This window comes from Moschus berezovskii, chromosome 16 (genome assembly GCF_049115385.1).
Source record: "Moschus berezovskii isolate FMDL1 chromosome 16, NW_MosBer_1.0, whole genome shotgun sequence".
Lineage (NCBI taxonomy): Eukaryota > Metazoa > Chordata > Mammalia > Artiodactyla > Moschidae > Moschus > Moschus berezovskii.
The window spans coordinates 75,143,637-75,170,288 of NC_142475.1; the positions used below are offsets into that span (position 1 = coordinate 75,143,637).

The 26,652-nt window shown below is 41.0% G+C and overlaps 1 protein-coding gene across 3 annotated transcripts in view; it reads left to right on the top strand.

Moving 5' to 3' along the window:
- NSMAF (neutral sphingomyelinase activation associated factor) overlaps positions 1–26,652 on the top strand; it is a 63,775-nt gene that overhangs the window by 9,727 nt on the left and 27,396 nt on the right. For 2 of the 3 annotated variants that reach the window (XM_055432731.2, XM_088844459.1), the window contains exons 2-9: positions 6,800–6,889; positions 12,392–12,470; positions 12,571–12,638; positions 12,727–12,763; positions 19,566–19,616; positions 23,987–24,058; positions 24,343–24,390; positions 24,494–24,546. In XM_055432731.2, coding sequence (XP_055288706.2) covers positions 6,800–6,889; positions 12,392–12,470; positions 12,571–12,638; positions 12,727–12,763; positions 19,566–19,616; positions 23,987–24,058; positions 24,343–24,390; positions 24,494–24,546 — 498 coding nt within the window. Of the gene's footprint in view, positions 1–6,174; positions 6,223–6,799; positions 6,890–12,391; positions 12,471–12,570; positions 12,639–12,726; positions 12,764–19,565; positions 19,617–23,986; positions 24,059–24,342; positions 24,391–24,493; positions 24,547–26,652 lie in introns of those variants that run through there. The other variant, XM_088844460.1, reaches the window with a different exon arrangement.

Consider the following 26,652-nt stretch of genomic DNA (forward strand, 5'->3'; position numbering starts at 1 on the left):
CGGGCAAAATCTTCGGGCTCCATTCTAAATACTGTTTGTCAATGGAGTGTTAAACAATCATTGAGCAGCTGTGAATGCAGCCATAGCTCTGAGGGCTGCCTGCAGTGAACTTGTTTTACGTTGTTGGTTAAGTGTTGAGCAGGATGTTTATGAGGATGGGCCAGAGTCTTTTTCAGGAAAGTTCAATTGCCAAATGAGTCAATTTATCTACAGAAAATGCCACTACAGCTCTGTAAACATGGATTGAACTAAGGAATCACCCAGGAGCAGGACCCAGGGTCTCCTAAAGAAAGAATTTATAGTCTGTTATATTGATATAACACTAATGGCTGAGACCATAAAATTATAAAAGGGTTTTTAGGTTTTTTTTAAAGCATGGAAACTTTTACTCCACGGAATGCAGTTTGAAAATCATTGTTCAAAACACAGTGTAAATTTATGGTAATAATTTTTACATACAAAAATTCTCAAGCAGGTGTAATTGAACACTTCAGTAAAAAGGAAGAAAAAAACTCTGAAAGTTTTCTTAATCCTTTAACTTTGAATAATGCGATTTAGTTATATTCCTTCATTATGTGTTTTACATTTCTTACAAAATAGGCATATTGGTGCATTAAGGAGGAAATAAATTATTTACCAAAATAATGCCTTTAGTTCTATAGTACCTGCTGTGATATTTTTACTGGCCAAAAAACCCACATAATTCAAGAAAATAAAAAAAAATTTAAAAACCCTTTTATAAAATAAAGTACCTAAGATTTACTATTTTTTACTTAAGTATTTACAGTTTTAAGTCAAGTATAGTAGTATTAAGTATGTTCACATGTTGTGTGGCAAATCTCTAGAATTGTAAGTTCAGTTCAGTCGCTCAGTCGTGTCCGACTCTTTGCGACCCCATGAATTGCAGCACGCCAGGCCTCCCTGTCCATCATCAACTCCCGGAGTTCACCCAAACTCATCTCTAGAACTTTCAAATCTTGCAAAACTGAAGTTCTGTCCTTCCCCCAGCTCCTGGCACCCACCGTTTTATTTTCTCTTAGTAAGAGTTTGACTACCTTAGATACTTAGATAAGTGGAACAATGTGGTATTTGTCTTTTGGGGACTGATCTATTTCACCTGGAGCAGTGCCTTCAAGGTTCCTGCATGTTGCAGCAAGTGACAAGACTTCCTTTTTTTTTAAAGGCCGAAAATATTTTACTGTATGCCTCATTGTCTTTACCCGCCTATCCATCAACAGATACTTAGATTGCTTCTATCTCTCGGCTATTGTGAATAATACTGCAGTGAACATGGATATGCAAATATCTCTGATATGTTTTCAGTACTTTTGGATATATATTCATAAGTGTGACTGTTGGTCATAGGGTAGTTCTATTTTTATTTTTTAGATGTTATTGGAATATAGTTGATTTACAGTGTTGTATTAGTTTCAAGTGTACAGCTAAGTGATTCAATGATGCATGAAGATATATTCCTTCTTTTTCAAGATTCTTTTCCCATATAGGTTACTGAGTAGAGTTCCCTATGCTATATATCAGGTCCTTGTTGGTTATCTATTTTCTATATAGTCGTATGTATGTTAATCCCAAGCTCCTGATTTATCCCTCCCACCCAGCCTTTTCCCTTTGGTTACTGGAAGCTTGTTTTCAAAATCTGAGTGTCTGTTCCTACTTTGTAAATAAGTTTTATATATCATTTTTAAAAATTAAATTCCTCATATGATTCATATATGATATTTGTCTCTTTCTGGCTTACTTTGTATGATAATCTCTTGGTCCGTCCATATTGCTGCCAATGGCATTTCATTCTTTTTTATGGCTGATTTATGTCCCACTGTATATGTGTACCACATCTTCTTTATCCACTCCTCTTGTTGATGGATGTTCAGGTTGCTTTCATGTCTTGGCTTTTGTAAATAGTGCTGCGATGAGCATTGGTGTGTATGTATCTTTTCAAATTATAGTTTTCTCCAGATATATTTCCAGGCATGGGATTGTTGGGTCATATGGTAGTATATTAAAAAGCAGAGACATTACTTTGCCAACAAAGTCCATCTAGTCAAGGCTATGATTTTTCCAGTGGTCATGTATGGATGTGGGAGTTGGACTGTGAAGAAAGCTGAAGAACTTTCATCAAAAGCATCGCCGAAGAACTGATGCTTTTGAACTGTGGTGCTGGAGAAGACCCTTGAGAGTCCCTTGGACTACAAGGAAATCCAACCAGTCCATTCTAAAGGAGATCAATCCTGGGTGTTCATTGGAAGGACTGATGCTAAAGCTGAAACACCAATACTTTGGCCACCTCATGCGATGAATTGACTCACTGGAAAAGACTCTGATGCTGGGAAAGGTTGGGGGCGGGAGGAGAAGGGGATGACAGAGAATGAGATGGCTGGATGGCATCACCGACTCGATGGACATGAGTTTGAGTGAACTCCGGGAGTTGGTGATGGACAGGGAGGCCTGGCGTGCTGTGATTCATGGGGTCACAAAGAGTCGGACACGACTGAGCAACTGAACTGAACTGAGCTGATGGTAGTTCTATTTTTAGTTTTTTAAGGAACTTCCATACTGTTCTCCGTAGTAGTTGTACCAGTTTACATTCCAACAGTGTAGGAGGGTTCCCTTTTCTCCACACTCTCTCTCCTGCATTTGTTGTCTGCAGACTTTTTGATGATGGCCATTCTGAGCCATGTGAGGTGATACCTCATTGTGCTTTTGATTCTGGCTCTAGGCATGGAGCATTAGAAGCCAAGCCTTTTAATGAATAGGAGTTGATAAACATATCCTGGTTGCTAGAGCAATTAGATGACTTGGAAGGACTAAAGAGTAGCTAAAGAAGCAGGTGGAGAAGGAAGTGGCAACCCACTCCAGTATTCTTGGCTGGGGAATTCCACGGACAGAGGAGCCTGGTGGGCTACAGTCTGTGGGGTCACAAAGAGTTGGACATGACTGAGTGACTGAACAACAGCAAAGCAGCAGGCAGTGAGAGATGCATGAGTCTGCGAGGCTGGATAGGAGTCCTCTGCCCTCCAGAGGGAACCTGAATATGATAGTTCTAGCTTTAATTTTTTGAGGAACCTCTGTACTGTTTTCCATAGCAGCTACATCATTTCACAATTCCACCAGCAATTTCTCCACATCCTCACCAGTGTTTGTTCTTTTGTAATAGTGTATGAGATTTTGATTTGCAGTGTCCTGATGATTAGTGATGTTCAATATATTTTTTATACACTTTCTGGCTATTTGCATATCCTTGGACAAGTGTCTATTTGACATCTTTTAGTTTAATTTTTGTTGTTGAGTTGTAGGAGTTCTTTGTATGTTCTCAGTATTTACTCGTTATGAGATACATGATTTGCAAATATTTTCTCCAGTTTTGTAGGTTGCCTTCTCACTTTGTTAATATTTGGCTGCACTGGCTCTTAGTTGCAGCACGTGAAATCTAGTTCCCTGACTGGGGATCGAACCCAGGCCCCCTGCACTGGGAGCATGGAGTCTCAGTCACTGGACCACCAGGGAAATCCCTCCGTCTCACTTTGTTGATTGTTTTCTTTGCTGCAGAGTAGTAGTCATGCTTCCGTGTTATAGAAGTCGGATGTGGTTACACTTATCTATTTTTGCTTTTGTTGTGCTTGCTGTGTCATAGCCAGAAATCATTGCCAAATCCAGTGTCATGAAGCTTTCCCTTATTTTTTCTCCTGGAGTTTTATAGTTTCAGGTCTTTAAAAATTAGGCCTTTAATTCATTTTGAGTTAATTTTTATATATATTATGAAGGGTTCAGGATTGTTCTTTTGTATGTCAGTACCCAGATTTCCATTTGTTGAAGAGACGGTTCTTTCCCTATTGTGTGACTTTGGGTCCCTTGTCGAAGACCTGATAGATATGATAGTATTTCTGAGTTCTGCATTGTTCTTCAGTCTCCATATCTGTCTTTGTGCCAACAACACATTGTTTTAATACTGTAGCTTTGTAATATCTTTTGATACAGAACTGTGAGACTTCCAGCTTTGTTTTTCATTCTCAATTACTTTAGCTTTCTGATTCTGTATGAATTTTAGGATTTTTTTTCTATTTCTGCAGTAACTGCCATTGAGAGTTTGCTAGGGATAACACAGAATATATAGATTGCTTTGGCTGGTATAGACATTTTAACAGTATTATGCTTTGGCTAAGTATGACATTTTAACAATATTAAAGATATGATTATATCTTATTTATATGGGAGAGCTGGCTGTTTATGAAGGCTACTTGTGCTACACAGCCACAAAATTATGCCATTGTCTTATTGACAAATACTTTATTTTACCCTCTCTCTAAGAGAAGTGGGGAGATGAAGAAGGAGGAAGGGTTGCCTGGCTCCAGCCCAAGCAGAGCATTTCAGCTTGTTAGGATGTTAATACAAGCTGAAGGTAAGGGGCAAGGTACTTAGTAACTACCTCTCTGATTTATACCTTCCTGGAAATTATCTGATGCATCAAAGGATGTTCCTAGCAATCCTAACTTTTGTGATTGTATTGAAATTCACAGTAGGTACTAATAGTGAGCATTTTACACTGAGCTCTGGCGGTTTACCCTATGATTAATTCTTGTTCATGATTTTACAGTGTAGAACAGGCCAATAAAAGTTGCCTGTTATGATGGTAGAGCTGGTTCCTGCTGTCTTTATTTTTAGTTAATGAGTTATTTTTCTGTTGGTTCAAAATTTTTAAGTGAACCATATCTTGGTTTATGGATATAGTTTCTTCTTTGTAAGGATATTAATTATAGTCTTTGGACCTTTTTTTCTGTACATCGTTTCTAGTCCTTCAAGTTATATTCTTCTGCTTGCTTGATCTATTTCTTTCACACTGGAAGCTGGTAATCTTGGGGTATCTTATATTTAAGGGTGAAACATGTAATTCTTGTGGGCAGGCCTCTTCTGCTGGGCTTCAGTGTGGGGTGATGTTCTTTCAAATGCTGGTAGCCATGGGTTTTTTTCTCTGGCACTAGTTTTTTCCAAAGATAATCCACCAGACTGCTACTTGGAGTGTTATATATCTTCCTGATTTTTGTGTAACCACCTTCTTCTCATGCTCTGCACTGTGCTTGATGTCTAGTGTGGAGCCTCTTGTTTAATTTTGTTATTGAAAAACTGTGTGTTGGGAGAACTACCAGGGGAGGAATCTGGGTGACTAGCCTCATTTGGACTTTGAACATCACCTTGGCTTCATCCCTGCCTTCTTTCTGCCTTATTCCTTATTCCTGCAGTCGTGGAGCTTCTGGTTTTCTCCTGACTGGTGCCTTCTCTGGAGGCATCAGCTCTTCTGGCTTCTGGTCACTGCTAATTCCTCCATCTGCTGTCTGTTCACTTTCTCTGTCTGTTGCTCACAAACTTACTGTAATTTCTCACTTGCTTGTATGCCTCTCCAGTTTTCTTTAGTCTGTGGCTTTTTACTATTTAAAAAATACTTTTGTTTACATTGTATTGTTATTTCCAGAGGGAGCAGAAATAAACCATACATATTTATTCTGCTGTATTTAATTTCTAGAGGTCTGTTCTGCGTATTTAATCTAGGTTCTATTCTGCCATATTTAATCTAGAAGTCTGTTCTGCCACATTTAATCTAGAGGTCTATTCTGCCATATTTAATCTAGAAGTCTGTCCTGCCACATTTAATCTAGAGGTCTATTCTGTCGTATTTAATCTAGAGGTCTGTTCTGCCGTATTTAATCTAGAGGTCTTTCCCTCTTACACAGGAACTTCAAGACCCAGCTCAAGTGCCACGTTTTTCATGAAAACCTCTCCCTCCCTGTAACTCTGGGTGCTGTTGGTGTTTCCGGGTCCTTACCACAAAACAGTTGCTTCCAGTTCTTTGCCATGTGTTTCTTTCTGTGGTCGTACAACTAAATAATACTTTTCTTTAATGCTTTGTTTTTAAAAAAGCAGTTCAAACTTTAAAAGGAACTATTTTTCAATCCCATGCAGCTTCAACTTCCTTATTTTATCTATGACATAGTCATTGTGTGCAAGCATTAAGTTGGTTGTTGAGTCACACAGTCGTGTCCAACTCTTTGCAGCCCCATAGACTGCAGCATGCCAGGCTTCCGTGACCTTCACTATCTCCTGGAGTTTGCTAAAACTTGTCCATTGAGTTGGTGATGCCATCCAACCATCTCATTCTCTGTTGTCCCCTTCTTCTCCTGCCCTCAGTTGTTCCCAGCATCAGGGTCTTTCCCGGTGAGTACAGGGGAATATCTAAAGATCTACCTCTCAGAGGCTTGTAGTCTTGTGAGAGTAGCAAGGGGCACTCACCCACCCATTAGCCATGACAGTGGAGTGGTGTGTGTGGTACCGAAGCCTAGGGTGCAGTCACAGGGAACAGAGGATGAGAACTCTGTAGGTGGGAAGGCTCCGAGCTTTGTTCAGGCAAGAATAAGTTTTGTTTCTTGAAATTTGGAGTTTCTATAAAGAAATAATAGATCCACTTGGTAAATAAATTTGGAGAAGGAAATAGAAACCCACTCCAGTATTGCTTGGGAAATTCCATGGAGAGAGGAGTCTGGTGGGCTACAGTCCATGGGATCGCAAAGAGTCAGATGGGACTTGGTGACTGAGCAACAAAATAGTTTTATTTTTGGCATAGCTAGACAGGTCTTTCTGGATGGAGAGGTATGCCTGGCATATAATATACACTTAATAAGTATTTTTTGATGTAATAGATGGAAAAGCACTTTGGGAACACGTGTAAAATATTCTGCTTTCTTAATATGTTAAAAAAATTAACCTGACTTTTTTTTTTTCTCCCCAAATGAAGATTTTCCTTGCTCCTGCTTAACTTGGAGGAGTACTACTTTGAACAGCACACGGCTCATCACATTCAGCACAAGGGCAGCCAGAAGGAAAGGTAAGGAGGAGTTTTAGATCTCTGCAGACTTACAGACTTTCTGTTGTCTGTTTTAAAGTTAAATGTATGATCATACAGTTTTCCCCTTCTTTTATATTGAGAAAGTAATGAGAAGAAAGGGATTTATAAATCCAATGTATAGATTGTCATAACTTAAGATATTTTCTAAAGCTGAAAGTGAAAGTTGCTCAGTCGTGTCCGACTCTTTGTGACTCCATGGACTATAGAGTCCATGGAATTCTCCAGGCCAAAATATTGGAGTGGGTAGACTTATCCTTCTCCAGGGGATCTTCCAAATCCATGAATTGAACTGGGATCTCCTGAATTGCAGGCAAATTCTTTACCAACTGAGCTATCAGGGAAGCCCTTTCTAAAACTAAATGTGTGCTGATTCCTCAAAGGTTGTGTCTGGTTCTTAAATCTACCCGATGGGGTCCTGATTCATTCCATCACTTTTTTCTTGCATCCCTTTTGTCCTTGTGTGCTCAATTATTTGGGTTATGGTGTTGTAGAGTAATGATCATAAAACATCAGGGCATGTGGTGTAAAAATCAGTACTTTCAAATGAATAATTTGATTTGAACTAGAAGCAAAATCTCTAGAAGCAAAATACTCTGTTTTAATTGCTATTGTTTATTATTGTAAAAGTAGATTGTTTCTTTGGCCACACCCTTTGAAAGCTATGTGCAAAAGTATATAATGAAGTTTTTTTTTTTGGTTTAAAATGCCAACTTTGAATTAACTAAAATCTGTCTGTTAATTCTCTTGGTTTGTCACTTAACAACTATGGGCTACAATTTAGAACATGCTTTGGTATTAGATAAACACTTTACTTTTTCCGTTTTAAAAATGAAATATCCTTTAATCCAGAAAGGATCAAAACCGTGTTCACTTCAGTCCACCGTGTTCATGTCCTTTAGAATTGATTGGTTGGATCTCCTTGAAGTTCAAGAGAAGAATCTTTCTCAAGAGTCTTCTCCAACACCACAGTTCAAAAGCATTAATTCTTCATGTAGTTTTTGTTTAAATCAAAACTGTGTAGTATTTGGGTTTTTTGTTTGTTTGTTTTCATTTTTTCAGTATTTGTTTAAATATAAGCCAAAGTGAAACTCACTTAGCTTTTTGTTTGATAGGTTTGGGCATATCTGTTTCCTTGGCATTCAGTCATATTAGATAATTATTTTTCTAATTGAAAGTAGAACCTTGCTTTTCTACCTCTAGAATTTTGAACATATTTTTTTCTCCAATTTCATACCTTTTATTCTCCCAGTGCTCCTCTGCTCTCTGTCATAATAACGTCCTGCTTAAAATTGAATACATTGGTACAATATTGAAGCACAAATATAAGCAAGCAAACTGAAATGTGTTTTTGTAATTTTCAAGTTATTATTAGGTTGAAATGGTACAGTTCCATGGAAGTGAATTTGGTAATATTTAGCAAGATTGCACGTGCATTATCCTGTTGATCTAGCCGTGCTACTTGTAGGAAACTACCTGAGAGATGCAGAGATGCACTGGAAAGTATGTAAATGGACGTATGTACAAGATTATTTATTGTAGTACTACTTGTAATAGCAAGATGCCGGAAACAGTTTAACGGGTGACTGAATAACTTATGGAATACCACATACTGGAGTGTTATGAAACTGTAACAAAGGAAGGAAGAAGTTCTGTGTGTTACTGTAGATTTTTCTCCAACACATATTAAGTGAAAAATGCAAGGGAAGAATATTTTGTTGGATGCCATCTTTCATATAAGAATGGGGCAGTTATATTGATTATATTTTTAAAAGATATATATTTTAAAGCATAAGCGAAAAGCTAATGGAAATGGTTATCTACATAGAAAAAGGAGGGATTGGGGATAATACCGAGATGACAACTAGATGCCTCTGAATGTACCTTTTTTTATAGCTCTGTTTTTTGGAACCATAGGAATATTTATATGCAATAGAAAATTTCTTTATTAAATTTCAGGAGAAGCAGAAAATTCTAAAAATTAAAAAGAAAATGAAACAAATGAACCTAACTATATATAAAGCTGGAGGATCAATCAACTTCACAACACAATAATTTGTGTCTCTGGTGAAATATATTTTCAGTTGAGGAAGAATTGCAAAAAATGTTGTAAATTGTTTTAGTAGTAATATTAAGTATTTTTGTATTATTTTGGAACTGTTTTATGCACACAGTTTTATACAGTTAGATAAAGCAAAATGCCAAGATCGAGATTTTCAGTATAAAGGAGATACAGATCTAATATTAAAGGAGTTAAGTAAAAACCTTGGGATCTTTGATTTGAATTGGTAATGCTTATATGGAGTCATATGCTTTTCTTTTAAAAGAAAGTAATTTCTAGCTCTGCCTTCTGAAAAGACCTAGAAACAGCTCAGTAGCAATGAGTTATCCTGTGAATGCCTCTCTCCAGTAAAAGGAATGAGGGCTCTTTGGAGAAGTGCCTGAGTCTAAGTGAGGGTCAGGGAATGTGAGGGAGGCGAGCCTGGAACATCTTGTTATCCTGGCAGGTAAGGAAAAATAGCAAAAACGATTGCATACTGAATTAAAAGGGCACAAGACCACCCTGAAAAGTTGGGCAAAAAAAAAATGGAGCAGATTAAGCATCAAAAAAGAATGACTATAGGGGATTGGAATGTATCTTAAGGGCTCAACTCCTTGAGTTCATAATGATATATATATATAAAATATCAATAATTTCATATGTGTGTATATGTGTGTGTGTGTGTATATCATTTACCTTCAAAGGATTGTAGGACACCGACTCATTTTTCTAAAACTTGATAAAAAAGATCAAGCATTTTTCCTGCTTTCCTTGTACAAATTGTACTTCAGGGTGACCAAATCATAGATAATTGAAGCTGTTCTCTGTTGATAAATTCTAGATAACAAACACTGAAGGATTGTTAAAAATTTCAGCCCCTAATGAATCAGGGATCAACAGACTATGGTCATATCTGGCTGCCACTTGTTTTTTTTTTTAATAAAGTTTTATTGGAATGCAGTCACGCCCACTTGTTTACATCTTGTATCTGGTTGGTTTTCTGCAACAACAGGGAAATAGAGCTGAATAGTGACAGATACCACATGGCCCACAAAGTAAAAAATATTTGCTTTCTGGCTCTTTACTGAAAAAGTTTGCTAACCCCTGATCTAGACATACTTTTCAGTGGCTGCTAAACCAGCAGGTGAAAAGCTGCTGAGAAATATTTTAATGCACGTGTCAAGGTGGATATTATCTGAACCCACTGGGGCCTCCTGATAGTAGGGCAGTACATGTGCACTGCCTCTGACATAAAGGAAGTAGGATAGATGAGAACCACAGAGATGTGATTAGCAAAGTCCTTAAAGTGGGGAAATGAACACTGTCTTAGATTAAGAGATGTTAGGAGACATATTGGCTAAAGGAAATGTGGGCTTTGAACAAAGCAACTATAAAACACAGTTATGAAATAGATTTGAACCCTGGCTTTATCCTGGATGACATTAAGGAATTATTATTTTTTGTAGATGTGTAATGCTGGTCATTTATTGAAGGACTTGAGAGATTCATGTTAAAGTATGTTTAGATGAAGTATTGGAGAAGGAAATGGCAACCCACTCCAGTATTCTTGCCTGGAGAATCCCATGGACAGAGGAGCCTGGTGGGCTACAGTCCATGGGGTCACAAAGAGGCGGACGTGACTGAGCACAACACAGCAGATGTATAGGAAGTCTGGGAATTTATCTAAAATCCAGTAGGGTTCTGGGGTGTTAGACACAAAATAGGAATGACTGCATGTTAACAGCTGCAGGAACTAGTGGATTGGTACTTGGGAGTTTTCTGTTCTATTCGTATTTCTTTAGCTTTTGCCTTAAAAGTACTTGTTATTATTAGGTAATTTAGGGTGTTAGAGAAGAAAAGGCAGTTAACAGCATGGAAAAAATGATATAAAAATCAACATTTGAAAGATTCTTTGAGGAAGAAGAATTGCAGACTGTATCATAGCCTTTACCATGAGCCTTCACATCCATTTGGTACATATACATGTGTACACAGAGGCAGGCCTTTCTCAGATTGCGATGGGGCATTATCCTGTGGGCTAGGAAGCCATTGGCATTTTTGTAAGCCAGAAAGGATGTGAGATTTTTTGGTAGAATAATTGATTCAGGGAGGGGACACAGGGACAGGGAGAGCAGGTGGGTCTTTCTAGAGTCCAAGTAAAATAATTGCTTCAGTTAAGAGACCCCTGGGATGGGCAGAGTGAGAAGGGTTCACTAGGACACCAAGGAATGGCTGGAGGAAAAGCCCAAATGTCATACAAGTAATTAAAAAAAATCCATGGAGCTTTCCTTGTGGACACAATATAGTCTTAGAAACTAAGATGATTTCCCAGCATTTCCTAACCCGTGTTCTGATTACATAATAAGTTATTGCCTTGTTGTGATCATTGATAAAAGTCATTCAGTCAATAAAAGACAATAAAGTGTAGCTTTTTATTGGCTTCAGGGTAGTGAGGCACACTGGCCTCTGGCATGCTCAGGTGGGCATCCCCCTAGACTCACTGGAGCCTTATCCATGTCCCAGGAAAGGAGAAAAATGGTCGACAGTTGATCTATTCAGTATTATAGTAGTACGCAGATCATCTTTAAAATTGCTTATTCTCATAGAAGCAATTTTACCCTGAATTCCTATGTAACCCAGAATCACCGCTAAATGCATTTTATGTGCTAAATTCAAACTGTTATTTTTCCATAATTATAAATAAGGAAAAAAAATCCCTTACCTAATCAATGTCAGGTTTAAAAAGGATTAGGATTACAGTATGGTCTTCTGAATAGGTGTTTAAGATGTAGGAAATTGAAAGTCAAAAGAATTAACCGCAGACAGGATGGAATCAGTGTTTCTTACAGATCAGAAAACTGCTTCACTTTCATGTAGTTGTGAGGACCAAGTGAAGTGATAATGAATAAAATACCCGGGACAGTCCTCAACCAGTGAGACTGTATTACAACACGTGGAGTTTCTTTAACCTCTAGGGAGGAGGTGATGGTTGTTGCTTAGTTGCTAAGTCGTGTCCAACTCTTGGCAACCTCATGGACTGTATGTAGCACAGTGAACTCTTCTGTCCTCCACTATCCCCCAGAGTCTGCTAACATTCCTATCTATTGAGTCAGTGATGCCATCTAACCATCCTCTGCTGCCCTCTTCTCCTTTTGCCTTCAATCTTTCCCAGCATCAGAGTCTTTTCCAGTGAGTAGGCTCTTCATATTAGGTGGCCAAAGTATTGGAGCTTGAGCATCAGTCCTTCCAGTGAATATTCAGGGTTGATTTCCTTTAGGAGATGAGGATAATTATTTTGCTATGTTGTCCAACCTTTCATACCTTTGTCTTTGATCTTTTATTAGTTGATGCTTTAGTCATCTACATGCTAGTTAAAATGTGTTATGATTCTTCTGTGGCTTCTTTTATGTTCATTAATAATATCCTTTTTACTTTATCTCTAGGAAAATCAGAGGCTCCTTAAAGATATGTTCAAAATCAGTTATTTTTGAACCGGATGCAATATCCCAACCCATCATTAAGGTAAACACATTTTCAATGTGAAGAGAAATAGCCTTATGTTTGTGTACATTTTACCTTGTCTTATTTTTATAACATCTCTCTCTCTCTCAATTTTATACAGATTCCTTTGAGGGATTGTATAAAAATAGGAAAACATGGAGAAAAGGAAGCCAATGGACACGTTGCAAAGTATGTCACTGTCACAACTATTTGACTTGACTTCTACCAAAAAACTATATATATATATATATTTAATGACTTTTATCTGCATTTTTAGGACAGTATCTGGGGCGATTTCACTCATTTTCAGCCAGGTAAGGAGCATTTGGTAAATATTTTTTCTAACCCGAATGAACATTTAAATGAATAAATACATACATTATATATGTATACGTGTGTGTGGGTGTATGGGCTTCCATATACACACTTTTTTAGCATAATGAAATTATTTGTACAAGTCTCGAAGACCGCTGGAAAAGATGTTTAAATTATTTTAAAATTTAGTCACTTGGAAATATGTTTTAAAAGGTGTGATCCCTGCTGAGATCCTTAACATTCCTCAGGTAGGTAGGTGAGTGTGTGTGTGTTTACCTGCCAGCTGTAGGTTCGCCCTTAGGAGTCCTGACAGTGTGTGAGGTTGAGGTAAAGGGCTACAGGTTCTCTTGTAGCCTCGTCACCATTTAGGTGGTGGGAGGCCAGCGCCCACTGCTTCCATGAGCTCAAGGTGACTCGTGATAGCAACCCAGGCACGGCTCGGGTTGTGTGCTGTTGCTGCTGCTGCTAAGTCGCTTCAGTCGTGTCTGACTTGCCTAATTGTAAAGCTTGGAGTCGTGACTTTTTATTCATTTCACATTTACTCAGTATAGATGTTTGCATCCAACACTGTGTTGACACTGGCAGTATAGATACATTATAACATGTTTTTTCTCCTGACATACACAACTGACCCTTGAGTAAAGCAAAAGTTCAGGGCACTGACAACCTCCAACACAGTTAAAAATTCATGTATTAACTTTTGACTCCCCCAAAGCTTAACTACTACGAATAGCCTACTGGTGCCTTACTGATGATACGTGCTTAGTTGCGTCCCACTCTTGCGACCCTATGGACTGTAGCCCGCCAGGCTCCTCTGTCCATGGGATTTTTCAGACAAGAATACTGGAGTGGGTTGCCATTTCATCCTGTAGGGGATCATAACTGGTTGATTAACACATTTTGTATGTTGTATGTATTATATTATGTAGTCATACAATACAGTGAGTTAGAGAAAAAAGGTTATAAGAAAATCATAAGGAAGAGAAAACACGTTTGCAATATGTCCTGGGTTTATCAATACTATAAGTTTGTCATCTGTTTACAAGTTTAGTAACTGCGCAGCAGGGTGACTGTTTGCTAGTTAACAAGTAGAAATGGATCATCACAGAGGCCTTCATCCTTGTCATCTGTCTTCGTGCTGAGGAGGAAGAGGGGGTTTGGTCTTGCTGTCTCAGGGGGCAGAGGAGGAAGGCGTGGAGGAGGTGGGTGGGTGGGGTGCAGGAAAGGCAGACACATTCAGTTTAAATTTACAGAAATACATCATAATTTCTGTCTTTTTCTGCTTTTTCTTTCTCTACGTACCCATCCTTCTTCCACAGTTTGCTTTAGTTTTAGCGCCTGTGTCGTAGAAGGGTCCACATTGTAAAAAAAAAAAAAAGTGAAAAAGCAGGAAAACATAAACAATCAAGACACTTCTGCTAGGTTGCCTACTGTCCGTTTATCCCCGGCACTTACTGCGTCTGCTCCCGCACCGCCTGGCTCTGGTCTGCGAGCGCTCATCTGTGTCAGGTTGTCTTCTGTTCTCTCTGGTGCGGTGTCCGCTAGTCCTTGAATTTCTCTGAGATCCAGGTCTCAAAAGGTCTCAGCCCCCTACTTTTTTGGCCATATCCATAGTCTGATTGGCTCTGTCATAAATGCTGTGTGGTCATGCACAGCATCTGAACGGTTTTCTCTAGGAGGAACGTATGGTTTTCAGCTTAATGGCTTTCATGACTTTTTCTTTAACAGCCTTGGCATCTTCAGTGGTGCGATCCTTACAGACTCTCATGATGTTCTGGCTATCAGCATTGACAACCCTTTCCACAGAGTACCATGTGCACTAAACCTTAAAGGTTCTTATGACCCCTTGATCTAGAGTCTCAATTAGGGACACTGTGTTTTGGGGCAAGTAGACCACTTGGACAGCTTTTGGTGTTGAACTCATGGTTCTAGGTGGCCAGGGGTATTGTCCAATTAAAAAAGTGTTAAGAGGCAGTTCCTTACTGGCAGAATACTTGTTGACTGCATCGATGGGACGAAGCATTGATGGAACCAATCCAGGAAAAGGGTTCTTGCTGTCCAGGCCCTCTTGCTGTACAACCTGAAGATGGCAGCTGTGGTCATCCCTTCTCTTCAAGGCTAGAAGTCAACAACTTTATAGATCAGGGCAGTCCTGGTCATCAACTCCACTGCACTTGTGTGAAACAGCAGATTAGCCTATCTCAGCCTGCCTTATTAACTCCTGGTCCTCACTTCTCTTCCTAATGAATGTCCTTTGTGGATTCCCTGCTCACCCACCCCCAGAAGAAGGCACTTGCATCTGCAATAAAAACCTGTCCAGGCAGATACTCTTTTCTCCTCAGAGATATTTTTCATGTTGTCTGGGAGCGCATCTGCTGCCTCTTGGTTGGCAGAAGCTGCTTTTCCTGTTATCTTGACATTTTTAAAGCTAAACCTCTTTCTAAAATTATCAAACCATCCTTTGCTGGCATTAAGTTCTCCGGCTTTAGCTCCTTCACCTTCCTTTGGCTTTAAGTTGTCATGTGATGACTTCATATTCATCTATAGGTGTGGCTTTCTTACAGCAATCCTCGTCGTCGTCGTGAAGTCGCTCAGTCGTGTCCGACTCTTTGCGACCCCATGAACTGTAGCCTACCAGGCTCCTCCCTCCATGGGATTCTCCAGGCAAGAGGACTGGAGTGGGTTGCCATTTCCTTCTCCAGAGGAACTTCCCAACCCAGGAATCGAACCCAGGTCTCCTGCATTCCAGGCAGATGCTTTAACCTCTGAGCCACCAGGGAAGCTGTACCCATATAAAAGCTGCATTTTCAACATGAGATAGAGAAGTATTTCACAGAAAGTGCCAGGTTCTCCTGCCTGCAGGGTAGCTGTGTGATCGCTTCATGAATTTCCTGTTCCTTTCCACAGTGGTCCTTAATGCAGGATCCATTTATCTTGACTCGGTGGCAGCCGCAGCTGTGGAGCTCAGCTCAGTCAGAACACATCAAGTAGTTCAGCTGTTGCTTGTAGTGTCGTGACTTTTCTCGGCGTCTCTGGAGCACTGCCAGCATCACCAGTGGCACTTCGTGTGGGTCCCGTGGTGTTATTCAAGGTTTATGATCTGACACTGAGCATGATGAAAGATGCACAGGAACCAGAAGAAACCACTTTTTACTGCAATGCACAGTTTACCGTAGAGATGGTTGTTCACGGGGATATGAGTGATATCCTGTGGCCTTTTGAGGTTACTGTCAACACTTGACCTCAGCACAGGGGGTAGCTCGGAAGCTATGGCCGTAGTACAGTGTGAGCTGCAGTGAGGGAACGCTGTGACTTCACGCTGCATCTCTATATAGTTATTTACATTTCCTCTCCACTTCTTTTGGTGCCACTTCTGGTCCGGAAGTTTGCGCATTAAGTTGTGATAAAAAAATTTAACTTTTTATAATAGATTCATGTATGTTTTATGGTTGTAAATGATGTGATGGACTAGTATCTACATACATTTTATGTACTCATGACATACTTTATGTCTTAATTTTTCTGATATTTCTGGGCTATGCAGTTCATCTTCTTTCCAGTTGTCCAAAATCTCCACAAAATTTTCCCATGTATTTATTGAAAACAGTCCACAAGTAAGAGGGCCCACATGGTTCATGCCCATGTTGTTCAGGGCTCAGCTGTACTCAATTCACCTGTAGATTTTTCAAAAATTTTAAGAACAGAGCTTATTTTTTTGTTTAGTCGCTAAGTCGTGTCCGACTCTTTGCAACCCCATAGGTGGTAGGCTGCCAAGCTCCTCTGCCCGTGGGATTCTCTTGGCAAGAATACTGGGGTGGGTTGCCATTTCCTTCTCTGAGGATCTTCCCAACCCAGGGATCCTCTGCATTGTCAGGTGGATTCTTTACCACTGAGCCATCTGGGAAGCCCATTAGCCCTGTCTTTTTGCTGTGAATCTTAACCTTCTTCACCTTGAAAATGAAAGGGAGAGAGGAGATCAGGGTTGCCTCCCCTCTGCAGAGCCCCAGATCCTTAAAGTGTTCAAAGAAAAGTATCTTTCTGTGAAATGTAGGAAAAGCCATGGGAAACAGATACAGAGGTTTCTTTACTTCAGGACTTGACTCAAAGCCTTGAGGGTCTCACGGGGTGAATAGTCTGGAACAGAGAGCCTCCCGGTGGTTTTCAGATCACGCAGCCCTCTAGTTCATGGCCCTTTTTAATGTGTATTGAAAATTATTTTATGAAAGCTGGGAGATAGCAGGGTACGTGATATTCTAGGTCTGCCTTCCATGGCTCTATTAATTTTAGAATGTTTGTTAGTTTTGACGGGCATACATGAAAGCAGTTACCGCCATCTCCTACTTTGGGGAAGGAACACCATTATTGATAATTCTGGCCCACAGCTGTATTCTCATTATTACTAGAGTGTCATTCTACACTGTGGCTTTATTCTGGAAAGTCCGTATCTTGAAAGGAGTAGGTAGGTTTTAAATGGAAGTGTGGTTTCTGTTATAAAAGTATCAATTTTAATATAATTTTAATAAACCTAGAAGTAAAATCTTTCTATTGCCTTTCAATAGTTTATATAAGATGTCTCATATCAAGCTCAAAATCAGCTATATTATATCAAGGGGCAACTAGACATAAGCTACTGTTTCAAGTATTAAGTTTCCTGGGTTAACTGCACAACCAAGAAAACAAAATGTATGTGTGTATGTTGTTGTTTTTTTTGATTACTTACTAGGTCACAGTGCTTTAGAAATATGGTTCTTTGAGCTTTAGAGAGCTTTGCTTCTATATACTCTTTTGCTGGTAAAATAAAGAGGAAGGTGTGTGTGTGTCAACAATAGTACTCATGCATACTGGGCTTCCCCAGTGACTCAGACGGTAAAGAATCTGCCTGCAATGCAGAAGACCTGGGTTCAGTCCCAGGGTTGGGAAGATCCCCTAGAGAAGGGCACCCAACCCACTCCAGTATTCTTGCCTGGAGAATTCCATGGACACAGGAACCTGGAAGGTTACAGTCCATGGGGTCATAGAGAGTCAGACAGGACTGAGCGACTAACACTTTTCACTTTCTTCGTGCATGCTCTAAGTATCACAGTCAAGGCTTTAGAGATAGAAGTGAAGTTGCTCAGTCATGTGTGACTATGTGCGATCCCATGGACTTCAGCCTTCCAGGCTCCTCTGTCCTTGGAATTTTCCAGGCAAGAGTATTGGAGTGGGTTGCCATTTCCTTCTCCAGGGGATCTTCCCAACCCAGGGATTGAACCCAGTTCTCCCGCATTGCAGGCAGATGCTTTACCCTCTGAGCCACCAGGGAAGCCCAAGAGAGAGGAAGGAGAAAGAGGGAAGAACAAACTATCTGAAGCCCCTCTCTCCAGGAACTTTACCTCTTGGTGGGGCCGCAGACAGTGAGCAGATGTCTTCTCTGACATCAGGCAGAGGAGGGTGAACCAGGACAGAGGCCAGAACGTGAGAAGGCCCCGGTCTGATTAGCCTCTGTGGGTCTCTCCAGTGCCTGGGGTAGCAGTGGACGCCAGGCGAGCATCTGGGGGTGTTGACTCCGGCGTGTGGCCCAGGCTGGTGGCGGCCGGAGGGTGAGAGGGGTCGGTGTCTGGGTGTGCTCTGAAGAAAACCTGACGGAGGTGCTGCTGGGGTAGTGGTGAGGTTCCATGTGGGAGCAGGCTTTGTAGATTGTGACCCGGAGGAGGAGCCGCCAACGTCTGGAGGCCTCTGTCTGGGCTTCGGGAGGAGGCTGGGCCTGGAATGACAGACTGAGGAGCCACCGTTTGCAGACACTTATTAGGCCCCGGGGCTGGGTGCGTTCTCAGGAGGTTGGGAGGGGAAAGCAGGGGCCCTGGGAAGGTGAAGGAAGCAGCTGGTGAGGTCGGGAGAACCTGGAGCAGGCGCTGGGCAGCCGGTTCGAAACCTGCTCCAGGAAGAGCCCCCGACTATGTCGCATCTGAGAAACAGGATCCAAGTCCTGAGAACAGTGACCTTGTGCATCCTCTCCGACCTTGTGTGTCCTCGCTGACCTCGTCAGGAATGGCTGCAGTAACATGGATCGGAGGAAAACCTGATTTGGGCCCTGGGAAGTACATCAGCTCTGGCAACGAGTTTTACCACTAAAAGGAACAGAAAAGGGGTTAAAGGATGTGAGACCAAAGGAGCGTTTTTTAATCTGTAGTTTGTTTTAAATGGGAGAAAGTGCATCGTGTGCCTGTAGGAGCTACGTTTTTGAACAGCTGACAGATGTGGGGGAGGCAGACTTTCTGTCCTAACTGGAGGGAGGGCGGGATTAGGGCGCGCACTCGAGGAGGCTGATGCTCTGGGGGGGTGGTGTGTATCTGTGATGTGTGGTTACTCATGTGTGTGTGTGTTAGAGATATGTGGTTGCTAGTGTCCCATGTGAGGACAAGTGGCCTGGTGCGTGTGAAAACTGCACCTCTAGAAAAGAGAGGTTTCTCTATGTTGATGAATGGATTTCATACCTCAGTGACTGTCTTAATCATTTCTTAGACAATGAGCACTTAGGTTAGCATCCTTCACCTGTCTGGTTACTGGGCTCAAGTGATGACATTGACAAGCCATCTTAGACATTGTACGGATCCTGCAGTGGTTGCTACCTTGCTTCCTTGATGAATCTCTTTTTAATTTAATGTTTGTTGTTATAACATCAGAATTTTAAAGCCATACTAATATTAATGCAAGTGCTTTTGGAAATAGAGATTAAATAACAATGATTTAAATTTGATTCATAACATCCATCATCACTGACAGCATTTAGTTATTTTACAAGTATTGATTTGTCTTTTTCAGGTATATTTCATTAAAGAACACAACATTGTTGCACCATATAAAATAGAAAGGGTAAGTAAGGTTTTTCCTTCATCCCCAACAATTTCCATAGTGATTTTGAGCAATAAGGTTATGTGTCTGTGTTAACTTCTTTGATGCAGTATAATGATAACAGGTATTTAAAGGCTTGTTACTTAGCAGTTATAACAAAATTATCCATGGGAGCCACAGACTTAAGTTCAAAAGATTTCAATTAACTTTTTAGCTTAAAAATAAGTGGGTCTATTAATGGGGGAAAAGGCTTAAATTATTAGGTTAAAAGTTGAAATCAAAAGATGCATCATATTTACTGGATATCACTGAGGAATTCTTTTAAATGTTACAGAAATATTTATAGGTTATAAAATACCCTTATTTAAGAGCTCAGTAACAAGTGTATAAGTTCTCCTGATAGGGTAGAAGCTCTGAAGGACCATGAACATAGGACTGGTAACTAGGCATCACATCCAACCACTCTGTGCTTTACTTAATGTTGTGACTTCCCAAGTGACTCAGTGGTAAAGAACCCGCCTGCCAAGGCAGGAGATGTGGGTTTGACCCCTGGGCAAGGAAGATCCCCTGAAGGAGGAAATGGCAACCCACTCCAGTATTTTTGACTGGAGAATCCCATGGACAGAGGAGCCTGAGCACAGACCCATGCTGCCGTTAGCATGTAGTAAAGGGATAACTCCTAGCAGAGGAGACCTTACAGGACTAGCGATGGGCCTAGTGCTCCTGTCACGACTCCTCTGAAAAAGGAAAAGCCCCACCTCTGAGCACACTGCTGCAGGCTGGATGGTGGTCCTGGTCACAGGCCGGCCTGGCATGCGAGTCCTCGGCAGCAGCTGGGACAACTGGCCACCAGTAGCCACCTCCAGGTTTTATGTACAGGAAATATCTGTGCACGCTGGTCAGTCAGGAGCAGTGAGTCTTGAGCTCTTGTTACTCACAGGCAGCGCTGTTGGCATCAGGGTTCTTCACTGTGAGGGGCTGTCCCTTATGTTACCGGCTGCTCCACCCACTGAGTGCTACCCCACCCCCCGCACTGTCCCCTGTTGTAGTGTGGCACCTGCTCACGTTGACAGATGCCCTGCAGGGGTGGCAGGACCATCTCCCCTCCAAGCTGAGAACCACTGGTCATTGCACCCTCGCTGCAGAGCTTCTCCTGATGCCTACTCAAGGTACAAATCTGCTGAAAAGTTACGTCAAAGGAAGTGGGTCAGGTTGTCTGAAGCAAAGAAAAGCTCTTTTGTTCCAGTGTGAATTAGGACACCAGAGGATTCTCAGGTTTAAGGGGGGGAATGATGACATTGATGAGGTGATGAGAGATGATAGACTGGGAAGACCCTTATTCCTCTGATGGGGAGACTGGTTCAGAAACAGTACGTGGATGAATTCCCTTTGTGAGAAATCCAGAAACCAGTTCAGAGTGCCCTGTGTGAAGCGAGCCACCCTGAAGGTGTGGGAACACTGGAGCATCGTCTCACCATAGCCCCTCCCCTGGCACAGTGCACGTGATTGGAGGGAATGCCCAGTTCCCATCTGCTCAGCTGTCCTGGACCTCTGACAGGACCCATAATGCTCTAGATGTCTGGGGACCCTCCTCCCAAATCAGGAAAGAGCTGGGCTTGTGCAGCTGCTCCAGGGGACTCTGAGCCAGAGACACAGGCACATGCAGCCCAGCGTACTCATCCTCGTGGGGAAGAGAAGAGCATGGTTTGTGACCCATAAAAAGTAACCGTCACAACACACGTGCACCCAGCCTCAGAGCACCTGAGTGTGTGAAGCCGGCACTGGCAGGACTGAAGGGAGAGACTGACAGCCGCACCAAACGGAGGAGACTGCCATGCCCCCCCTTCATAACAGGCAGGTCATCCAGGCAGAAGGCCATCGGGGAACAGGACCCGACCAGAACTCTGGCCAGATGGACTTCACAGACACGTGCAGAACATCCTGCCAATGACAGTAGGACACGCTCTTCTCACGTGAGCAGCGGACATTCTCCAGGGTAGATCACACATCTGGTCACAAAACAAGTGAATAAATCTAATAAGACTGATGTCATTCCAAGTCTCTTTAACAACCACCATGAGGTGAAACCAGAAATCCATAGCAGCAGGAAGATTCATACGTATGTGGAAATTAAACAACCTTCTTGTGCAAACAGCGGGTCAAGAAGAAATAAAAAGGGAAATTTAAAAATACTTCAAGATGATCAAAACGAAAACATATCTAAACTCCTCAGTTCAGTTCAGTCGCTCAGTCGTATCCGACTCTCTGCGACCCCATGAATCACAGCACACCAGGCCTCCCTGTCCACCACCAACTCCCAGAGTTCACTCAAACTCATGTCCATTGAGTCAGTGATGCCATCCAGCCATCTCATTCTCTGTCATCCCCTTCTCCTCCTGCCCCCAATCCCTCCCAGCATCAGAGTCTTTTTCCAGTGAGTCAACTCTTCGCATGAGGTGGCCAAAGTATTAGAGTTTCAGCTTTAGCATCCGTCCTTGCACTGAACATCCAGGACTGATCTCCTTTAGAATGGACTGGTTGGATCTCCTTGCAGTCCAAGGGACTCTCAAGAGTCTCCTCCAACACCACAGTTCAAAAGCATCAATTCTTCGGTGATCAACTTTCTTCACAGTCCAACTCTCACATCCATACATGACCACGGGAAAAACCATAGCCTTGACTAGACGGACCTTGGCTGGCAAAGTAATGTCTCTGCTTTTTAATATGCTATCTAGGTTGGTCATAACTTTCCTTCCAAGGAGTAAGCGTCTTTTAATTTCATGGCTGCAATCAGCATCCACAGTGATTTTGGAGCCCCCCAAAATAAAGTCTGACACTGTTTCCACATCTATTTCCCATGAAGTGATGGGACCAGATGCCATGATCTTTGTTTTCTGAATGTTGAGCTTCAAGCCAACCTTTTCACTCTCCTCTTTCACTTTCATCAAGAGGCTTTTTAGTTCCTCCTCACTTTCTACCATAAGGGTGGTGTCATCTGCATATCTGAGGTTACTGATATTTCTCCCGGCAGTCTTGATTCCAGCTTGTGCTTTTCCAGCCTAGCGTTCCTCATGATGTACTCTGCATATAAATTAAATAAGCAGGGTGACAATATGCAGCCTTGACATACTCCTTTTCCTATTTGGAACCAGTCTGTTGTTCCATGTCCAGTTCTAACTGTTGCTTCCTGACCTGCATACAGGTTTCTCAAGAGGCAGGTCAGGTGATCTGGTATTCCCATCTCTTTCAGAATTTTCCATAGTTTATTGTGATCCACACAATCAAAGGCTTTGGCATAGTCAATGAAGCAGAAAGAGATGTTTTTCTGGAACTCTCTTGCTTTCTCCATGATCCAACAGATGTTGGCAATTTGATCTCTGGTGCCTCTGCCTTTTCTAAAACCTGCTTGAACATCTGGAATTTCATGGTTCACATACTGCTGAAGCCTGGCTTGGAGAATTTTGAGCATGACTTTACTAGCGTGTGAGATGAGTGCAATTGTGCGGTAGTTTGAGCACTCTTTGGCATTCCTTTCTTTGGGATTGGAATGAAGACTGACCTTTTCCAGTCCTGTGGCCACTGCTGAGTTTTCCAAATTTGCTGGCATATTGAGTGCAGCACTTTCATAGCATCATCTTTCAGCTGTGAAAAGAAGAGAAGTGAAAAGCAAAGGAGAAAAGGAAAGATATAAGCATCTGAATGCAGAGTTCCAAAGAATAGCAAGGAGAGATAAGAAAGCCTTCCTCAGCGATCAATGCAAAGAAATAGAGGAAAGCAACAGAATAGGAAAGACTAGAGATCTCTTCAAGAAAATTAGAGATACCAAGGGAACATTTCATCAAAGATGGGCTCGATAAAGGACAGAAATGGTATGGACCTAACAGAAGCAGAATATATTAAGAAGAGATGGCAAGAATACACAGAAAACTGTACAAAAAAGATCTTCACGACCAAGATAATCATGATGGCGTGATCACTCACGTAGAACCAGACATCTTGGAATGTGAAGTCACGTGGGCCTTACAAAGCATCACTACGAACAAAGCTAGTGGAGGTGATGGAATTCCAGTTGAGCTATTTCAAATCTAAACTCCTAGGTTGCCGCTAAAGCAATCCTCAGAAGGAAGTTTAGAGTGTTAAACGCTTACCTTAAGAAAAGAGAAAGATCTCAAATTAAAAGACCTAATTAGATACCTCAAGGAACTAGAAAAAGAAGAGCAAACTAAGCCCAAAGTCAATGGAAGGAAGGAAATAGTAAGTTCAGAAGTAAATCTCCCAGGTGGGCTAAGGGAGCTCCCTGCACCCGTCAGCAGGGGTTGCAAATGTTCTTAAAATGATAGGTCCTGATGTGCGTGTTCTCCTCTGATTCAGTTCATCTTCCTCTTTTTCAGGGTACGATGGAGTATGTCTTCGAGCTGGATGTTTCAGGGAAAGTGGAAGATGTTGTGGAGACACTGCTTCAGGTAAGTCAGCACTCTTCTCAGATATTCACTGGCAAACTTTTTAAAAAATAATTTCATATTCATACATCTCACCAAAACCATAACCTCTTCTATAAATCTGAATGAGATTTACTTGAATGTGTTGAACTTGAAAACTCTACATTAGGAAGAAATCATAGATGTTTTAGAATGGCTCTTAGCTGTTACTGCGTAACAGAATGGTGGTTGTGTTTCATTGCTTCTAAGGAACTGTCTGCTTATCATCAGAGAGAGAAATAAATCCATGTATATTTCTGTACTCATAGCTTCATAGAGCATCCTGTCTGGACAAACTGGGGGACCAAACTGCCATGGTGAGTTTCTAAAGACCTGTGTCTTTATTGTTAATGAACCTGCCTTGATGTGTCACTTACAGATACTTACAGCCATATTTTTTAAATGCTTCTGTCTTAACAGATAACAGCTATCTTGCAGTCCCGTTTGGCTAGGACATCATTTGACAAAAACAGGTAAGTTTTCCATGATTTTGATTCCTGTGGTGAAAGCAGCGGCATTGTCGTCTCAGGCCTCATCCAGTGTGTCTGCCATTGATGATGGGTGCTGGCGTCTGCCTCGCCCCAAAGCTGCTGACCTGGGACAATGGCCCCGGCCTCAATGCCAGCGCAACGTCCGGGGGCTCCTGGCCTCTTGAAGGCCTGGGGAATGGCTCCCCCCAGAACCTCCCAGTCTGTGAGCTTCTGTCCTTTCACATGTACTGCTTCCGTTCAGGCCACCAGCCCCCACTGCTCAGGTTTCTGTGACGGCATTTAGCTCGTCACCCCTACACTCTCGAGTCTTTCCTTCTGCAGTCCCCTTTTCTCTACTCTTCTGAATGCGCTTTTCAAATGCTTTCTTTCTAAAGAACTTACTTGTTTATATCACTTGTCTGTTTGAAACTCCTGCAGAGGGTAAAGTATTCACTTTTCTAGGTGTCCAATATATTTTCTGCAAGTAACTATATTTTCATATTAACCTGTTCTATGATTTGTTTCTTCTCATATTTTAAGTAGATTTCCTTCTGTTAAGTAGATTTGAGCTTTTTTTCTGTGTCTCCATCTGCAGTACCACTGTGTTAATCACTGTGTCTTAGTATCTGGCACAGCATTTCCTTTCTAATTTATGTCTTCAGTGTTTTGGTCTTACACATTCTGTGTAAAGTTAGAATCAGCTTGTCAAGTTCTATAGAAGAAAAGCCTACTGGGATTTTGACTCCGATTGCAGTGAAACTCTGGTTAAGTCTTCCTTAGTGTCTTTTTTACAATTTTCTTTGTAAAGGTCTTTCTTCTCTTGTGCTAGATTTATTCCAAGTGCTTCATATTTTAGTGGTGTTTTAAATGGTATCCTAAAATATGTCATTTTCTCTTTATTGTTGACAAGTAGAATGGAGTATATTTTTGTGTATTCATTTTGTTTTTAGCAACCCTGCTAAACTTTGTTCAATTCCATTTACTTAATATATATGTGTAGATTGTCTAATGTGTGTAAAATCTTAGGTATGGATTACTGCAGTCTCTAGTCATGAGATGTCATTTTTACTTTAGATTTTTGTGTTTTGCTCTATCCTTGCAGCTTAGGACAAAGTAGAACATATTGGTTGAATAGATTATCGCGTGTTGGCTTTGTCTGAAAGCTTATGAGTATAAATGAGATTAGTTTGTAATATTCTATTTCAGTGCTACCTTTATGAGATTTGTGAGCCTTACACTGTGTTTAAAAATGTTAGAGAGTTTGCTGGTAAAGTCATCTTGCCAAGAATGTCTTTTCTGTGGTTATGTTTGTTCTTTCACTTGTTTCACATAGCATTACTTTTCATTTTTGTATTTGTAGGATGTACCAGTTAAATGTGGTGCAGAGGGGCAAGTATAGCATTCATTTTAGGAAGGAAAAGAATAAGAATTATATAAGAAGAATTAGCTTCTTTTGACCTACTTAGAATGGATAATTTTTCTAAGTAGCAATTTAGACTTTAATCCTGGGCTTCAGCATGACATTCATTTTAAAAATGGTTCACCATAAAAGTTTTAACTTTTATCCAGTCTCCAGAGTGTTAGGCTGAAGAATTTGGGGGAGAAATGTTTACAACATAAAGTAAAATATTGCAGGATTATATAATTCCTCTAAAAGAAAGAAAATAAACTTTTGCTGAATAAGTTTTCATCATATTTCCAAGAAAATACTTTTTTTATTGAAGTATATATTTTTTCCCTACTGTTCATTCTGAAAAATTTCAAAGCCTCACAAGTTGAAAAGGTAATAGTGAACACAGATTCCCCGTGAGTCACGAGGTATTAGTTTGTCAACATTTTGCTTAATCTGTGTTGATCCTTGCACGCTCATGTTCTTGCTGGCTGTGTGTGTACATAAGTAACACATGTATGTCTGTCTGTTATATAAAGAGGCATGCATGTATAGCTGGTGTGCATATGTATGTTTGTAGGATATATTTAGAATATGAGTATAACTTTTTCCTGAGCAATTTGAAATGACACTGCAAGACTTCCTCACACTTCACCCGTAACTACTTCAACATTTCTCTGTTACAGGAAGATCTCTGCCGTCCTTCCATACTGTTCTGA